Raw genomic sequence first — 20,669 nt, forward strand, 5'->3', positions numbered from 1 at the left:
GTCTGGAATCAGCAGGGAGAGTTTGGTGAATCGGCAAAGTGTTTTACAAATATATTAGTACACTCACCCCCACAAAACACATTCCTGCGGAGGGAGCTGGTCGGAACGTTGGGTTGCTCGGTCAATGGCCAGGGTCAACGGCGGCGTGGTATATTCCGCAAATATGGCCGACTGTGAGGGCGGGCACAAGCCGGCGTGAGTAGGTTAAACGTTGAGTTTTATAAGGGCACCACGGGGTGACCAGCCCCACCCAGCCCCACCTCTCCCACCCAGCCCCTCCCCGTCCTCCCCACCCAGCCCCTCTCCACCCTCCCCTCTCCACTCAGCCCCTCCCCACCCTCCCCTCTCCACCCAGCCCGACCCCTCCCATTTTTGGATACACGACGGACGGACGGACACAATAATCCCCTGTTGGCTGGTGGAACCAGGTGGTTCCTACCAGTATAAGTCTACACGTGTTCAGGGTTGGTTGAATGTGCTGCTGGTGGAAGCTCAGGTAAATAAAAAGTCTACTACAATTGTAATTTATATTTAGAAAAGTGTTATTGTTTAGAGCCCGATGGCGTTGTTAATGCCTGATTTTATGTTAATGAGCATGAAGAGGAGCTGAATTTCCACTACGATTTCGATTTAAAGCTTTCGTGACTGCAGGGATTCATCTTCTTAGTTCTTTCGGTAAAGTCACGTAGAAGGGAAGTAATAAAATAATAAAAATAAAATAAAATAATTCTCACGACGTTTCGGCTACAACGCAAGCAGCAGTTATTGTATTACTTCCCTTCTACGTGACTTTACCGAAAGAACCAAGAAGATGAATTCCACTACGATCTTTATCAATTATTCAGGATACTCGTCCTTGATGAATAATATAAGAACTGAAATCATTGTTGCAAGGTGGCTGTGCCTCATTGGCAGGTGTCGGCACAGGTGGTGCATTTGCCAGTTATCTCAGTCCAATTAACTCCATGGCACTTGGGTTTGTCCCGTGACCTGCCAGCGAGCGTTAAACACTTCATTTGGCGTCAAAGTTGACATAGCCTGGTGTCGCCTCTGCCGCAAAGTGGCAAATGGCGGTTATTGTTGGTGGAGGCAGAGCTCACCAGACCCCTTCGGGGTCTGGAAGAGGAAATTCTCACTTGTGGTGGGCCGAGTACCTCGGAAGGAGGAGACTGTGGAACATTGTGGCAGGTAGGGTGGGCGCATGCGTGGGAAAAGACGACACCATTCATTAAGCAGAACCTTGTGAGATCGTGAGTGGGTACATTTGTGATGCCGCCGCCACGAAGCCGTTCGGCAGGCGCCCCATCCCCGACCTCGCCACCACCAAGCGACGGAGCCAACCCCTCGTCCCCCTCACCTCACCTCACATGAACACACCCGCACGCATTTCCCCCCCCCATAGAGCTGGAAGGGAAGGTCACCTGATCGATCGGTTTTTATCCGAGAAACCCTTATCGGGATTAACTCTCACGGTTTCCGGCGATCAGGGAATTGGACGGCCTCCCCCGACGCTACGTTGCACCGCGGCGCTGCGACCTGCCTTAAGATGGTATGGCCGCGGCGAGGGGCATTCGGCCACCGCGGTTGAAGCGCATCCCCCACACACACCACCCACGTGTCGACGGGGCAAGCAGGGGAGGGACGGGACAGCATGAGTAGCGGGACCGCAGGGGCTCTTGCGCATAGTCACGAATGGTTGGGATAATTACGCTTGAGCGCGCAGGCACCATTGTTAGGGAGGGAAAGGGATTAATTAGAATTTACGCCGCGCAACGCCGCACATTGATTAGCATATCACAGGCGCCCGGAACCGCGGTGCGCGTGCTAGAGGACGCGAGCCCATTGTTAAGGAAAAGCTGAGGGCCGCCGTCCGGCGCGGAGCCGCATCCCTTTGATGTAGGGAGGATAAAAAGGGGGGCAAAGGAGAGATCGGGCTCTCTTACTGCAGCACCAGAGGACCAGACGCGGCTCCAGCCAGCGACCCGGACGTCCGTGCGACGCATCGAGGTACGCTGTTAGCACAGGGAGCAGCAAACCGCCGTGGGCACCCAACAGTGAGTAAGGAGGTGAAGTAGGGTCATAACCGATAAATAGGGAATAGGTACAGGTTTAGTGGAATAGGCCAGCCTCGTCGACTCACTGATTTAACATTAATTACCAGGTAGCAGATAATAAATCATTAATAGCGAAGCGTGGCCTCGCGTGATCTTGTCGAGCAGTGTGAACGTGTGGGTGAGCGTGTGTACACAGTGGTTCGCCACGTGAGTGAGCGCTGCGCGGAGCTGCGCGTGTGGGTGCGCGTGTGTACACAGTGGCTCGCCACGTGAGTGAGCGCTGCGCGGAGCTGCGCGGGTGGGTGCGCGTGTGTTCACTACGTGTATGATACAGGTGCGCGATCCCAACGTGAGTGCTCAGTGGTGAGTGAGTGCCGCGGGGAGCTGTGTACGTGAGTGCGCGTACGTTCGCTACGTGTCGGATACGGGTGCGCATTGGTCACGTGGTTATTCGACGTGGAGGCGAGTGCCGTGTGGTGCGGTGTACACGGCGGCTCGCCACGAGGGAGCGTTGCGTAGAGCGGCGCACGAGTGGGTGTCGCGTGTGTGCAGGTGTGTGCGCTCGTAGTGTGGGGGAAGGGGTCGGTGCGTCCGCAGGTCCCCGCTCTGTCTATCGCCGCAGGGACTCGAGCAGTGTGAGGGCAGCGTCATTCGCCCTCCGACCCCTGACCCCCGTTTAATAGCGCGTGATTCATGGAGAGACAACGCAGCGTTTACAGGTGAACGAGAGCGTGCGGCGAGCTATGCCTCTCACACGAGCTCGCGGAGGGATGGACAAGGGAGGGGAGCCGTCGGGCGATGAGCCCAGCGACGGCAGCAGATGCTCGCAGAGTAGCGAGGGGTCGACGAACAGCAGAGCCCCTGCCATAGGCACGGAGCAGGGAGGGACTTCAGGGACCAGCGGCCCCAACACATTCACTTTTCTGATGATGATATCCTTGAAAGTTGTGCACACCCATATCTTACAGTACATGGAGTTATAAGCCATAGTTAATATTAACTCAAGCCGTGGTATCAGAGACATTTAAACCCTGCTCAATAATTGCACGAGTCCCAATACATTAAAAGCAGTTTTACCAAATAATTATGAATTGAAGCATGTCAAATGTGGCGCAGTAGGCGATGAAAGGTGGCTCCAGCTACCCTGTAACCCTAGGTATTGGCAGAACAGGACCATTACGGAGTAGATAAAGACATAACATGGGGTTTACACATAATGGTAACTCAATATATCATGCTAACGTTCACGAATATATCACAGTGGATCATGATTTGGCTATAGACAGTGTGGAATGATCAGTGCCATAGAGACTGACACATATGTACTATTACGTGCTTTTAACCATTAAAATGCCAACACATTGACTGAAAATGTCATTGGAAGAGACGGTCAAAGTTCTGAAGGTGAATACATGTATAATATTATTTTTGTGCTTTCATATGATTTAACACCTTTAATTATTTAAAGAGGTCAAACTCAGCAACCCCCCCCACCCCCTGCAAGTTTTTTCCACTTTAGTTTTCTAAAAGTTCACTGAATGTCGTCACACTTCTCAAAATGGTCAGTGGTTCCTGCTCCACGTGCTCCCATTGTACAAGATGGTGGCTCTACAATGTTTATACTAATATTTTGTGATATTCTGAATTGTTCCCAGAATGTTGTTGGATATATTGAAGCAAAAAACTATTTTATGTTTTTTTTTTATTCTGGCCAATTTTTTTCATACCATTCCTCGTTTCATTCCTTGAAATGCGTTCATGTCATGTGATCTATTCCCATCCATAAGGGGAGCAGAGAAGTACAATACAATAATATATTTTGCTGCCCATCACATTGGTTGTGCATGGTGGTTGCCAATCCATGGCACCATTTACGCTCAACGCTGCTTAGAAAAGACCAGGAACATTCTCGGTGATATTGTCATGGATATAAGATCTCCAGGGACATTAAATGTTAAAATAAACCCACAAAACATTGCATATTTTGCATTCAACATGCATTCATTTAATATTTTAATAACAATACAATTTTTACATACAACATAAAGTAACAATGCAATTCTGAAGCTCCACAAACAGTTAACATGGGATGGGTGCAATTAACTTAATTTTCATTAGTTACAAAAAATGAATCGCCTCACAGTTTAAATAAATCCATATACAAGAATAAACTATGAGTGTTAGACGAACAGTCCAGCATGGCATGCATAGAAGCTGCGTGCAAAGATACAAAATGCTTAGAAGGTACTGTATATGCATTCCAATTAACCATAATAAAATTGCTTTACAAATTAAATGTACATAATTGGAAGCCACATCTGCATGCGGTCTAATAACAGAAAATGTGTGCCAATATTTCTCAGATACTCTACATTTTACAAACACAACTTCCTTTGGGAAACCTGGCAAGGAACTATTGACCTTTATTTTTTCTCAGAAAACCTTGATGTCTGTACTTGCATACTGGAGTACTTTTTTTAGGTATTTATTTGCAATGGTTGTGTTATAAGTAGACTGCTCCAACATAGGAATATGGAATTTCATCTATTAGGTCAGGACCGCCAAAAAATGAGCACTATCAAATACTTTGAAGACGGTTTGAAATGTAAAATAATCGCTATTACACTAACACAGTGACCTTTTATTGCAAATAATGTCACAGGATCTTAACTGTATTCTACACAGCAGATGATGGATGTGCTTTAGTAATTCTCTCAATTACCATACAGCTTTCAGAATCAAACCATTGTGCACTGAGCATCCCAACCAATAGGCTTTTCACTCGCTATCGTATGTACAAAATAATGTAACACAATTAGGTGATTGTTTTAAACACTTGAAAAACAGTGATCGACTTTAGTGGCAGCTGCCGTGGTTAGATCACTTGGCTCAATTGGAAGATATCGAGCCAAATGATGTTTGTTCTTCATCATAGCATACATTGAGTTGAAATCTCTGCAGGGGTCGGTTCAGCATATCATCCATTCACGTTCAATAGTAGTACCACTTTGGTCGTTCTAGGGGTCTAGACCCTGCCACAACAATTTCCACTGCTGGTGCAAGACCATCAATATACATTAATGGTGCAACATTGCTCATTCTGAAACAGTGGGACTTTGATTTTTCCTCTAAAGTTTAAATTTTTTCACAAAACCGCATTTAGCCAAATACATTTTTTTTTATCGATTCACAGATGTGATGAATGGAAATGTAGACTTTAATACTGTTCGTTATTATCATACGTATAAAAATTTTAACGTTTTTCTCAAATCACTAAAAGCCTTACAAAATCATATAACTTAAAAAAAACACTGACCGTTTATACAACTCCTAACTTCAAACATTTAAATTAATTCACATGTAACTAAATATGCAGTCCAATTTATAATCAACCACATAATCAGTGGAAAAAAACAATTAAATTACTGTGCCTAAAAAACAGCAATCTTCACAACAATATTTACAGAAGTTTTAATTGTTGAGGATCTAAATCGTAAGGGTCAAAACTTCGAAAACATTATCATGGTGATGTTTGTATTATAATTGCGAATAACATTACTATTATTAATTGATGAAGTCAGGAATCATTACTCTAATCCAGTGGAATTTTAGTAATGTCTAAATTGGCATGTGCGATTATTTAAATTGCACGGCACGTGTGACTGTGATTGGTTCGTGGCAGCCATATCGAGGCACCAGCGGCAGGTCCAAGTTTCCGCGTGGTACGTTGCAGCCCAGTAATGTTTGCCCACGTCAATGGTGGCAGGAAGGCCTCCAATCCAGTCAGCTCTAGAGGGTATTTGTACCACTCTTCCCGGCTGACCGCACGCGTTGGAAAAGGTGGGAGTTACCAACACTTTACCCCACCACACAGAATCCGTTGATTGATGGTGTTTATACCACATTGGGTGCAGTGGTAGGGGATTTAAGAAACTTGGCCCTTGTTTCAGCTGCCGTGCCCGGAGATTGAATCAAACTGGCGATCCAGTTGGCTACACCATGTCAGTAACCTTCGTTTCTCGGTTAACTGTTATCAGGTTTATTGCTAGACCTTTTTTAAATATGTGCGACAAACTGGTAACCGTTTCTTTACCACGTTTTTCATGCGATTAACGGTCATAAAATAATTGGACATTGTACAATGCTAATTATTACTAGGTGTCCATAATTCGAGTTTCATTATACCCACCACGTGAGGCCTGATCTACACTGTATCCCTGCGTCGTTCCAATGTGATCCAGATTCTATGAATACTTCACAGTGAAATCTGAGATGTTTATGTTGATTGAGATAATACGTCAATTATATCACAATTTACATTACAAAAATGTTGCCTAACAAAGGAAAAGTATGAGCCACTACTTTCCTGCCGTTGTTTAGTAAACTGTTTATCTTATTATTATTTTTTAGTCAAATAAGATTTTTCAGTAACTTTAATCAAATTAAAACAGCGTAACCAAGCCAGGAACAATATCTATTCCTATCACACGATTGACACCAAACTGCAATTATTTAATATATCACAAAATTGTAATCCTATTTACTACTATTGATTGTTCAAGATCATGTCTCAAAAATGTAATATGACCCTGGCATGAATTAGGTTGTTCGTGACTGAACAAGGGTTGAGAGCACACAAGTCAGGTTTGCGATTATTTTCAAGAACGAATTTGTTTAACGTCGTGGTACAGTGCAGCACCTCCAGCCACTGCAAGGGTGTCGCATGAACTCCATCAACTCAACATGCGTTGGGTATTTTCAATCGGATTGAAACGAAGCAATTCTCGTGTGCACAATGTGAAAGCAGGCATCACGAGCACAAGAATCGAGTTTTAACGAAGAACAAATGTATTATTGGCTGGTTACGAAGCCGTCTTGCTTTGCACATGAATAACACGTTGATTTCCACCTAACGGGGGTCAATATAGGTTTTTTACATAAAAAAACTTTAAAAAATTATACTCATTAACCCATTAACAATTAGAAATAAAATGTATTTTACCCACAAAAAGACAAATAATTCCCCAAAGCTAAGAACACAACCACGGTCCTTCACGTGTGAAGCAAGGCTCTGTCCTGCCCCTCGCCTCTCTCAAGGGAGATGGTGTTTTCACCGTTCTTAATCTATCAAACATGTTTTATGTTCCATGGATTTCTTTTGCCACAAAATCCAATTGGGTTCAAGTCCAAGCCAAATGTGCACCCATAATTGTTGTGTTGCATTAATACTTTCATGTTTTATTAAACGTAAAGTGGTAATGTATTGATTTGGTGAAAGTCAAACCAATTTATTGCTATTGATTGTTGCAGATGACCTTTTTTTATCAACAAAAGTAACACAACCTGGCATGAATCAGGTTGCAATTTAACTAAGATGCTGTCTCCTGCTTTCAAAGTGCTCATACATTCCCTAAAAAAAAGTTACGTATTGAAAAAAGAGAATGATAAGCACGTATCATGTGTGAACGTCGTAATTGGTCGTAGAATAAGGCAGATACATTTGATGCAAGCCAGTGAAAGCACAATTTTGACCAAGGACAGTGCAACATAAACCTTTTGCAACTATCTACATCACTTTACACATCTTATCACTTTGGTGGTGATAAATAGATTTGTAACTTCCATTTATCATCTTTCCTCATTATTGAATCACAGTGATTTTCATTTTGGAAGGTAACTGGACTAGCATATTTACAGACAGCATTGACAAAACACAACTCGGATAGAATAGATCGTATGATAGTTCCTGGAATTTTCAGGATAAGTTTGTACACATGACGACAAGAAATGTTTCAAGTACACAGCAAACAAACCATTTAAACAGTCCATGCGTGTGAACAAATATGTATTGAAATGCTTAAGATAACAATAAAGTGTAACAATACATGATGCTAAAAAAGAATATATTGGCACTGAACGATTAATATACAAACACAGTAACCTCATTATATGTGGAATCCAGAAAATGGAATTTATGTCCATAAACAAACCAATCTGTGCAATATTTTACACCAGCAGGGCATGGCAGGAAGACAAAAGTAGCGTAGTTATGGAAATTATCAGCTCTCTTCTTCCGTGGACCGGACATCAGATTTGAGCCGAACAAACTCCTTGGCAACCTCGTCGCTCGTGCGCTGAGAGAGGATCCGTAGAATGGTGAGTCCCGTTTCATCCATATTGACCGACTTACGCAGGGGGCAGCAGCACGTGCAGCTGCCCTTCTCTTGGATCTCGCGCAGCTGCAGGACACTCAGCCCAATGACACGGTCGTCACGTGCAAAGCAGTAGTCTTTGACGAGCAGCTGCAGCTCATAGAACTCGAATCCGGTTGAACTTCCCAGGGAGCTGCACACGAAGATATTAATTGTTAATGCATGTGTACGTGCACTTGCACGTATACATTAATGTACTTAAATACACAATAAGCAGCGATAAACTAATAAAAATCAAGGAAAGATATGACGGTTAACACCATATTATATTGTGCATTGCACTCCTGACGTATGAATTTTTTTTCAGATTTATTCTAAATTGCTGAAAAATCCACACGTTTAGGCCATCGCTGACTCTTCCAGCTGTGCTGGGCATTGCAGATTTTCCTTTGCTCTTTTTCCAAACGTTATTTATGTTCTGCGTGCGTTTGACCAAAATTAACTCATAACACATTTGTTGGTGATCATTTCCATAGTTGTACGGAAGTCCAAGCTGTCGGTGATGGGATACCACAACCTAAACACAGATGCTTAAAAACACGTTAAAAAAAACCTATTCACCGATTCTGACGTGCATTTAAAGGTTACGAGGCTAAATTACTAACGTACTGCTGCGCCTGGCCAGTTGGGCAGAATAGGCTCATACTGTGTCGAAGATTCTGAATTTTAATATGGGCAGCCACCTGTAGTTAAAAAGAATCCAGCATTAATCATTGACACTGCTTTATAAAAAAAAACGGGAAAGCTCCGGGAACCAGATGGTTATAACTCTGGACTTCTTAAAATAAACAGGACTCATTTCTGACACGCAATTAACGGACTTTTTCATAATTATTCATACATAAATCAATTACCGCAATTACAGAATGAAGCGCTAATCATTGTTTTATTTTATAAAGGGAGATAAAACAAACTTGAAGAACCACATGACCTATTAGCCTCTTTAATTGTTCACTGAGATCACTGGAAACAATATAATTAACTAATAGAGGCCAACTAACCATAGCAAAAAGCAGATTTAGGAAGGATTCTATAATCGACCACATGGACATACTATCAATCAGATTCGTAAAAATACTTATACATTTCAACTGCCATTGTACCAAGACTTTATATACAATGAAAAAAGCATCCGACTCATTAGAATAGATGGTCATTCAATCTCTTCCAATGCAGGCATGAATAAAACATATAAAAATAAAATAAATTCACAAAATGTATGTTGAGCTTCTTTCGCACCGTACGTAGCCGACCTTGCTCATTGGAATAACTACATTAAGAATACATGAAGAAAGTACCCAAATACTTATTAAGTGGAGAGTCGGTGAGATGACAAGCTTTCCCAAATATATTCTCAGCAACATTGTATGTGTACTTGCAACAGCTAAGACCAAAATAAAAAATGAAATATAATTGAAAGTACAGTATAATGATGACATTTCAATGGAGTACTGCATGATGGAGAATACAGTGCTCAATATTATTAGAATAAGATATTTATAAGGATAATCCGAGTCTCACTGCAATCATTAGTATGTGTTTAGGTTTTATTCCAACCTTTTTGTCATCATCAAATAACAGCAAATCTTTCAACTAAACACATCAAATAAACGAGATTTTTTTTTTCTTGCAGACACATAAATCTGGGCACTGCCTCTTACTCCGAACAGGAGCTCAAGTTTTTCATCCAATATACTCAAACAATATATATTCCAAAAAAATTCACCTGAGAAATAAGAGGACAGCCTCTCCTTTTTGAACATGAGACTGTTGGACAAAGCAACACTTACACTCTCCCTTGCTTTTACACGTGAGTTCACCCTGCCCACACCGAGTGGGCAATTCCATATTTAGAGTTTCCCCTGCCTTTGCTGTCTGTGTAATGAGGATAAAGTTTGAAACCAGGGCATTGAAATTAAGGCTGTTTTCACTCGCCAATTCCCCATCACCATCAGAATCTTTATCAGATTGGAGGAATCCGATGCCATCGGGGTCGCGAATAATACGACTTATTCTTTTTCGATTTAAAGCTTTCGTGACTGCAGGGATTCATCTTCTTGGTTTTTTCGGTAAAGTCACGTAGAAGGGAAGTAATAAAATAATAAAAATAAAACATAATAAAATTAAACAATTCTCACGACGTTTCGGCCACAACGCAAGCAGCCGTCCTCAGGTGAAGAATGAGACACTTCAAGCTAGGAACTTACATATAAGCTGGGTTGGGGGTGGTAGAAGAGCGCCTTAACAAAAAGAATGTGCATCAGATGTTAGTGTAAATGCGTTTGGTATTACCTTAGAGTCGCGGCATCTCTTCAGAAAGGTGAGAGACTCGATTAGCTGAGCCTTCTTATCACGGAGCTTGTTGAAGGATCTCAAAGTTATGTGGAAACCCTCCCCGTAGAGGCGGTTAAATTTCGATTTAAAGCTTTTGTGACTGCAAGATGAATCCCTGCAGTCACGAAACCTTTAAATCGAAATTTAACCAGGGCTCTAGCTAGGCAGTCTTCGGTCTTCAAGAGTTTACTTAAACATTCTGCCCCGAGCCCTCTGACACATCCCCCTTTATACTCCACCCCCGCTGAGGGGTGGGGCCCCGGGCTGCCTGGTGCGGACGTCGTTGAGAGCACCCCCCCCCCCCGTGCACTCACGTAGCCCCGCCCACTGTGTTTGTTTCCCATAAGCTGCCATGCATAACGGCTCTCTCTCTAACACCCCTACACATACAGCTCCTCCGTAACACCCCTACACAGGTACAGAGAGGGAGATCGTCTCTGTGGAGTGGCCTTAAATAGGCAGAGGGGGCGGTGGCAGAGAGATGGAGGGGTTAGATAAAAAATTAACATGTCAATGAATGCGGAAAACGCGTAAAAAATTTACATGTCAATGAGTGCGGAAAACGCGTAGTAAAGTAAGCAAGTTTGAACATTAGGAGAGAGGGAGAAAGAACACACTAAATTAAATAACCTAGCAAAATATCGAAATGTTATGTAATACAACACAGAGAGTCGGTCAACACACAATTAACGCATAGCCTGGTCGATTACGTATTTCAAAGATTGCTAAGTTAGAATTTAAGTGTGAAAATTCCAAAGAAAGACAAAACATAAAACAAAAGGAACAGAGACACACAGACAGAGCAGACAAAAAACGTGTAGACAGAAAAAAGTACACTAAATACACAGTGTTCTTTCTCCCTCTCTCATAATGTTCAAACTTGCTTACTTTACTACGCGTTTTCCGCACTCATTGACATGTACATTTTTTATCTAACCCCTCCATCTCTCTGCCACCGCCCCCTCTGCCTATTTAAGGCCACTCCACAGAGACGATCTCCCTCTCTGTACCGGTGTTACTCTCTCTCTATGTATCTTGGTGATATCTGTCTGCTTATATGTCTGTCTATAGTTTTTCTGGTTAGAATTTTTTGTTGCTATTTCATTTATACCTGACGATGATTGCTTGTGTTGCAATCGAAACGTCGTGATTTTATTTTTATTTTATTTTACTTTCATTAATTTTATTTTTTTACCTACGTGACTTTACCGAAAAAACCTAAGAATATGTTTAAGAGTCTCTCAGCATTTATATTTCAGAGACTTTATGCAATCAATGTGACATGATGCTGCACTATTTTCACATGAGTGATTGTCCCGTAAAAAAAAATGCTTGTGAATGGTTAATTTTACTTAATCATCCCCAACATAAACCTTATATTCCTGTTGCACATAAGAATTAGTCCCTCTGTTTAAAGTATTTTTTCAGGCTCATGTGCAACTTTTTGTGTAAACTTGTTTTTCTTTTGAAGCCATTAAAATAGAAATTACAGATTTAACCTAGCACATCTTTCAGATGTTTTACACAATTTGAGATTTTGAGCAATCACCTCTACCAATAGCAGCTCCCTGCTAGACACTATTAGCCTATTTCTGTATGCCTGCTGCTGTCCTTTTACATTGGCAGTTGAATCTTTATCAGTTTATCTTTCTTTAAACACATCTATAATCTGGTAATTGCCAATTTACAGATATTTGCAACTGATAGAAAATATTTAAGGACACAGTTCATTTTAATGTTACCAACAAATTAATAAGATAACTGCTAAAAACAAAATAGATTTCTATTGTATGAAAATAACAGAAACATTTTAATAAATGCATATATGTGATTTGTATCGAGATATGTGAAGGCCTTTGTTAATCCAGCTCCCCATGCCGTACATGGCGTGGGAGTTATGTGACTACACTTCATCACGCTCATCAGTGTGGGTTGAAGGTCGAGAGTAGAGATGGGGTGTAGTACAGTACACAAATGCATTTTTCTGCAATTTAATCTGATGACAATGAAGCTCCCACAGCTGTCTATAACATATTTTTTTTATGCACAGCGGCTGCTCATCTAAGCATTAACCAGGCTCAACCACACTTCGGTTCCAAGATCTGACGAGATTGGGCACGTACCGACTGCAGCATATCAAGATGATGAGCTCGATTCATGTTTCTGGGGAAAGGAAGTTACTACCGGGAATTGGATGAACCAATCAGATCCCAATCGAGTTAAATCCGAAATTCAGCTGAGCCGAAACCAAATCGGAAACTTTATTACTTGAATTTTGAATTAAAACTTTCGTGACTGTAGGAATTAATATTATTTGGTTCTTTGGGTAAAATCACGTAGATAGAAAAAATAACAATAAAAATAAAGTGAATACAAATATCACGACGTTTCGATCACAACACAAGCGGTCGTCATCAGGAAAAGGGGTTAGCCTCTAAAGGCAAACTGTTTATAAAGGTTTAGAGATGGGCGTAGCCCAAGTGTGTCAGCGACACCAGCAGCATGGGCGGGGCAGCAATGCCAATGCAGCAGCAATGCCAATGCAGCAGCAATGCCAATGTAGCAACAATGCCAATGTAGCAACAATGCCAATGCAGCAGCAATGCCAATGCAGCAACAATGCCAATGCAGCAGCAATGCCAATGCAGCAGCAATGCCAATGTAGCAACAATGCCAATGCAGCAGCAATGCCAATGCAGCAACAATGCCAATGCAGCAGCAATGCCAATGCAGCAACAATGCCAATGTAGCAACAATGCCAATGCAGCAGCAATGCCAATGTAGCAACAATGCAGCAGCAATGCCAATTTAGCAACAATGCCAATATAGCAACAATGCAGCAGCAATGCCAATGCAGCAGCAATGCCAATGTAGCAACAATGCCAATGCAGCAACAATGCCAATGCAGCAGCAAGGCCAATGCAGCAGCAATGCCAATGTAGCAGTAATGCCAATGCAGCAACAATGCCAATGCAGCAACAATGCCAATGCAGCAACAATGCCCATGCAGCAGAAATGCCAATGCAGCAACAATGCCCATGCAGCAGAAATGCCAATGCAGCAACAATGCCCATGCAGCAGCACTGCCAATGCAGCAGCAATGCCAATGCAGCAGCAATGCCAATGTAGCAGCAATGCCAGTGCAGCAGCAATGCCAATGCAGCAACAATGCCAATGCACCAGCAATGCCAATACAGCAGCAATGCCAATGCAGCAGCAATGCCAATGCAGCAACAATGCCCATGCAGCAGAAATGCCAATGCAGCAACAATGCCCATGCACCAGCAATGCCAATGCAGCAACAATGCCAATGCAGCAGCAATGCCAGTGCAGCAGCAATGCCAATGCACCAGCAATGCCAATGTAGCAGCAATGCCAGTGCAGCAGCAATGCCAATGCAGCAACAATGCCAATGCACCAGCAATGCCAATACAGCAGCAATGCCAATGCAGCAGCAATGCCAATGCAGCAACAATGCCAATGCACCAGCAATGCCAATACAGCAGCAATGCCAATGTAGCAGCAATGCCAATGCAGCAGCAATGCCAGTTCAGCAGCAATGCCAATGCAGCAGCAATGCCAATGCAGCAGCAATACCAATGCAGCAACAATGCCAATGCACCAGCAATGCCAATGCAGCAACACTGCCAATGCAGCAGCAATGCCAATGCAGCAACAATGCCAATTCAGCAGCAATGCCAATGCACCAGCAATGCCAATGCAGCAACACTGCCAATGCAGCAGCAAGGCCAATGCAGCAACAATGCCAATTCAGCAGCAATGCCAATGCACCAGCAATGCCAATGCACCAGCAATGCCAATGCAGCAACACTGCCAATGCACCAGCAATGCCAATGCAGCAACACTGCCAATGCACCAGCAATGCCAATGCAGCAACACTGCCAATGCAGCAGCACTGCACACTGCTCTACAAACCATACTGCTGACGTGGAGGTTGATTGACAAGAAAATACAAGTAAGTCATGACCCAAAGTGGTTGATGACATCTTTCCAATGATTGCCGAGTCTATAACCTTCCTTTCCTCTCGGTTGAAAATGTGTCTGTGTCTGTATATATGGATGGCTTCATGAATTAATCTTTGTTGATAGCCAGTAGGCTTGCAAAGTACCAATCAATTTCGTGTGAGCCAGGTGCATTAAAATAATGATCAGCCACTGCAAAAGTATTAGTCCTACCATGTTTCAAATCTGCCTTATGCTCACGAACACGGTTAGAGACATGTCGCTTAGTTTCCCCAATGTAACTGCTGCCGTAGACACAGCTTAGCTTGTAGACACCGGGATATTACATGTCAGGAATCTTGTCCTTCACAGATGGGATCAAATCACGAATTTTATGTACTGTGTTAAATCGGACCTGGATCTTGTGTTTGTTCATGATTTTGGAAATATTTTGGTTACCCTTGCTATGTATGGCAGGATGATGGTTTTGATTGGATCCTCAGATGGCTCCTCCCTCACGGTTGGTGTGATGGCTTTGCGGATTGTATAGTCAGAATATCCATTCGCCATGAGAGCTTGGTGTACGTGTTTGAGTTCACTGGTTAGGTGTTCATGGTCGGAGATACATTGAGCTCTATGGTGTAGCGTTTTGATGAGGGAATTCTTCTGGGATGGATGGTGGTGGAAATCAGGTTTTAGGTAGGCGTCATGATCTATCCACTTCTGGATGAAAGCCTCCCCAACAATCGATCTAGCCCAGCTGCATACGAGCTGATCTCATCTCTCGATCTCCACTGTTAACATCCTCTCCAACGCGTTCTCTCCTTTGGCTGCCACGTCTTTAATCTCGACTATCAGCTATCATTTATTTTAGCAGACATGTTCTCTGCATGTCCACTTACTTTTCTCACCAATCAATGGCATTAGCTTGCATATGTCCTCTGATCCATATGTTGTACTTTGTCTTCAGATATTTCAGAGCATTTAAAAACTATACACTACTTACATCCCCGTGCATTAAACTACATCGTAGACTACATTGCTACATTATAATTCATTAAAAACTATTTATAGACTGAATAACATAATTCTAGTGCATAAAAAATGTCACACTACAAAATATAATCTAGTGGATTCTAAATACATTATTCTCGACATAACACATTCAAATGCATTTAAAATGCATTATCTGGAGCATTTAATAACATACACCACATACCATATTCTAATGCATTCAAATTCTTATGCTACAAAACTGTATTGTGGTGAATAAAAACACATCATACACTACATAACTTAATAGTATATTGTTCAAGATACATTATACATTTCAAATTATTTGTTTATATTGTCTTGGCAGTGGCACACAAGGACAAATAACAAAAACTCCACATTCCTCAATAACACTGTGGCCTTCAAAATAAAATTATATAACAGGCGACATTTCCGGATGTGGCCCTTCTTCATAGCACATACGTAGTAGAGAGGCCATTGCACTTTATACCATGGAGCCTGATGATAATTCAAATTGCCATATAAATGTATTGGTTATTACAAGCTACTTAACATTTAAAATATATAATGAACAAAGTACTCGCCTCACCTGTGTCCTGGCGTCACACAGCAACCATGGGGTGCATGTGGCACGCCACGATACATGCGCTCGCTGAGGAAATTCAGCTTTGATTCGGCCCGGAGATTCATACATTTTTAAATGCCATACAAGTGCTGAAACTTAATCGAATTCAAATATGGGAACTCGGTTCCCTCCCATTCCTAGTTTATATTTATACATTCATACGTAAATGGACAACTAAGAAAATATATACAACCCTTTTCATTTTTAAACAAATAATATTGGCGAAACCTGCCTTTGTCGAGCATACGACTCCGTCCCTTTTCACATTTGAAGAAAATGAGTGGTCAAATAAACATGAGAACTTTCGACAGAACATGTAGATACTTACAAATTGAAGGTTTCCTCAAACTTTGGAGACCACGTGTTGTTTTTAGACTTTGTAGCATATTTGCGCTTCTTATCACTCAGCTGCGGGCCTATGACGTTCACTTCCACAAACGGGCGGAACACGCTCGTTGTCTTCCACTTGAGATTGTTGACACCATTTACTGCGAGGGAAGGCCACAACACAATAAAACAGTGACTTAAAGCTTTCGTGACTGCAGGAATTCATGTTCTTTGGGTCTTTCGGTAAAGTCACGTAAATAGGTTCAAAGAAAATAACAAAAAACTACGTTTAGATCACAAAACATAGTTTTTTGTTATTTTCTTTGAACCTATCTATGTGACTTTACCGAAAGACCCAAAGAATACAATGGAAGTGTTAAAAAGTAAAATGTACGCATACGAATTGTTATCGTCTGCATGCCTTACATGAACTTATTAAAAAAAGTTTTGTTCACGTGTGAAAATATTTAAATAATTCCCAAATATTCACAGCACACACTGTATGTACAATATATAGAGTAGAAACTACAAGTACTTTCGATTCACACCTTATAGGAGATCAGTTCTGATATAAGCAACACATGCTTACTCGTGGGGAAAGGCAACTTCTGATCCAAGCACATGTCGGATTTGAGCACACCAAGCTTTACTCCCAAGGGGTGTTCTTATAACCAGATTATACTGTACTAAAAAAGTATGTGAAATGTCATGGCTTTGTGCATAGGACTCTTCACAGAGACTACACACAGACACACTACATATAGTAATAATTATGATGATTTGTTTCTATGAAAGTGCTCGATATGCCAGGGCGTCTCAGAATGCTTTACAACGCATCTCATTTCAACACGCTTGAAAGGGCACTCCCAGTGGGAGCTGTTTATGTGGGCACAAGGTCACTGAATACCTGGCCAGCAATCCAGCATTACAGGCTGCCAGCAGCGGGTGATGATTGCGATGAATAATCCCAGTGATAATTGTTTTTTTACCCTTTTATCTCGCAACAACTGACACCTTTTCTACAAGGAGTCATGTTTGCATAGACCACAATACCTGCAGTCATAATGCAAACAAAAAACATAACTCTGATCATGTGTGCACTGTCCTTGAAGTTGATTGGTCCACACCCGAGACAGCTTTCCTTAAGAGCCTAGTCTCACATGGTGTTGGACCAGATGACGCCAAAGGTGTCAGTTTTGTTGCCAAATAAAAGGGTAAAAAACCAATTATCATATTTTTTACTGGCAAATGAGGTTCAAATGGAATAATCCCAGTGTACACTACACATGTACACTACACATGTACACTACACAAGCACACATGTACACTACACACATGTACACGTACATGTGTGATGAATGGGTATCGTTTCCTTAAAGTCTTAAATGTGTATTTGGTGTATTGTGTACACAACATTAATATTGGTGCACAACTGGAATCCATCAACTTTGAGGCAAGGGTTGGTGGATCACACAAATATATAGGGCGTTGGTGGATCATGAGGTTATTTGGGGCTGGTGGGTCATAAAAAGTTAGGGATGAATATGAGAGTTTGTGGGTTACAAAGAGATTGAGTTTGGTAAGCCAAGACAACCAGGCTGTTGTGAGCACTCATGCTTGTGCCTGCTATCAGCACAAAGCCCCATGTGGGAATAGGGCATGCACAGTGTCATATTTAATCAGTCTCCTGGTTTAACAAAACACATTCCATAACCCTACAGGCCCTCCCCATTGAGACACTACCACGCATGCTGGTGTAAGCCAAGCTTAGTGTACCATTGTGCAATTATGTCATAATAATATAGTAAAACCTCGTTATTTCGGTATTTGATAATTCGTAATTTGGGATCATTCGACACGGCTGCGCTTTCGGCATATATACATTATTAGTAATTCGCCATGAGCCGCATTGCCATACGGAATGGTCACCTACATCAAGTAGTATACATTCCTTAGTCTGCGAGACAAATTCAAAATTTTGGATACAATTTATGCAGGTGTGTCAATGTGTATGATGTGTGAAGTGTTTGGAAAACAGATTTGGATTTTTATTTTATTTTATTGGGGCATAATTCGGAATATTGATCATTCGGCAAGGCCAGAGCCCCATATGTGTCGAATTAACAAGGGTTTACTGTTACAAACGCAAAATGTGCCTGATCTCACGGACTTCAGTTGCAAAGCGGAATTAAGCCTGTAAGTACTTGAGTGGATGACCACAAAGGCTTGTGAGGTATTGTAGGTGTGGGGCAGTGAGGTGGCCAGGAGATGGCAGTCCTGAATGTCATCCACTCGTATGTGTGGGTTCTCTGGGTACTCTGATTTCCTTCCGCATGCTAAACCCTTATTAATGGTCATCATAATCATCAGCCATGGTCAATGCACTGCTTGATGAAGGCAACCCCAAGCTTCCACCACCTTTCACGATGCTCCAATTATTTAGTAATCTTATATTCTCCTTCATATTCTTATAATATTTCCTGCAGTTCGTGCCCAATGGACGTTTTAATCACTATGTTATCAACATCTCAGATGGTTCTCCGTGAATATTCATGCCTTTATTTCACCTGTACAATTGTCAGAAATTATCTTCAAAATGTTCAGTGAATAACGTTGGTGAAAGTGTGACATCTTGTTTGACTCCCCTTTGAATTTGTATTTTTAAAATTCTTCATACAAACTTTTTCGTGGCTGTTGTTGTATATAGATTATATTATAAACATTTTTATTTATTTAGGCCACAGACTCTAAGAGCTTGGATGATTGAAACAATTTCGAATATAGTCAAATGTATACAGGCGATGAATGGCAGTTGACATTCATCGTCAGCATGAATAGTATGTGCATGTGGTTGATGTGGAAAACCCTTTCCTAAACCCTGCTTGCCCTGTGCTTGGATGGCCTCTAATTTGTTCAACATTCTGTTTCCGATGATCTTTGTGAACAATGTATATACGTGTGATAAGAAGAGTGATTGTGGTTCTTCAAGTCAGTTTTGTCACCCTTTGTGAATAGAATAATGATTGAGGTATCATTTATGAAGGTATTGGCCACATATTTCAATGCAGTACTCCCCTGAAAAAGAGTGGAGATTCAGTGAGACTTTCCAAGGTAAATCCTTGTGATTAATATGAAATGGTTGCACAATAGTATATTCAACTTAACTCATACCAAAATGTGTGACATTGTCTCATTGAGGAGGGCCTGTAGGGTTTATGCATTTTTTGTAAAAACTAGGAGACCCTGATTAAATGTGACAATGTGCATGCCCCCTCACACGGGGCCACGTGCTAATGGCAAGCACAATGCACTAATGCTCATGAGAGTCAGATTTTATTTGGCCGGTGGCATTGTGCTCCCCGTGGACTCGTATGCATTGCATAACTTTCTTTAGTCAGTTATTCTATGTGAGAGAAGGGTGGCAGGTGGTGAAAAAAAGCTTCATAAATAATATCCCTGGTGTGGAATACTATGCATTTTTGAGTATATAACCCGGAAATTGAAAAACACATTTGCTAGCTGCTGGAAGTGATGTATACCACGGGGTATGTTTTTTGGTTTTTTTAAAGGAATGGTGGTTTTTCACCTTGACGCAAAGATCGTGTGTAAAAAAAATAAAGCTTATTGACAGTTACTATATGGAGATTGGACTTTATTGATACAGTAAACATTTGCCTCTGTACTCAGATGAGTGTTGGATCATGTTTAGGTCGTAATCCAGTGGTGAGAATTCCACATTACCGCAGAAAAACAAGTCTTGACTTAAATTTTGACTTATTCATATTATTTGTTCTTTCGGTAAAGTCACGTAGATAGAAAAGAAAAAAAAGAAAATGTGAATTAAAAATAAATTGAAAATAATAAAAGCAAAAAACCACGATAAAAACTACAATAAAAATTAAAAAAAATGTGGCCAATACCTTCATAAATAATATTTATTATTTTCAATTTATTTTAATTTTATTTAACTATTTTTATCGTATTTTTTTGCTTTTATTATTTTCAATTTATTTTAATAGAAATTTAGAAAATTATTATTTTCTATCTACATGACTTTACCGAAAGAACCAAGCATAAGTCTCGACGTAATACATTAAGTTTACATGTATTTTATTTGTTACACGGATGATCCCATTGTCA

The 20,669-nt window shown here is 41.4% G+C and overlaps 1 protein-coding gene across 8 annotated transcripts in view; it reads right to left on the reverse strand.

The window, feature by feature from the left end:
• Positions 1 to 4,036: 4,036 nt before the first annotated feature.
• The window catches only part of LOC144951455 (protein unc-13 homolog B-like), a 250,122-nt gene continuing 233,489 nt past the window's right edge, over positions 4,037 to 20,669 (reverse strand). For all 8 annotated transcript variants that reach the window (XM_078881764.1, XM_078881780.1, XM_078881772.1 and 5 more), the window contains 2 exons: positions 16,531 to 16,690; positions 4,037 to 8,399 (listed from right to left, as the gene is read on the reverse strand). In XM_078881764.1, the coding sequence (XP_078737890.1) occupies positions 8,114 to 8,399; positions 16,531 to 16,690 (446 nt within the window). In that variant the 3' untranslated portion in view covers positions 4,037 to 8,113. The remainder of the gene's footprint in view (positions 8,400 to 16,530; positions 16,691 to 20,669) is intronic.

Source organism: Lampetra fluviatilis, chromosome 3, assembly GCF_964198595.1.
Source record: "Lampetra fluviatilis chromosome 3, kcLamFluv1.1, whole genome shotgun sequence".
NCBI classification, from domain to species: Eukaryota; Metazoa; Chordata; class Hyperoartia; order Petromyzontiformes; family Petromyzontidae; genus Lampetra; species Lampetra fluviatilis.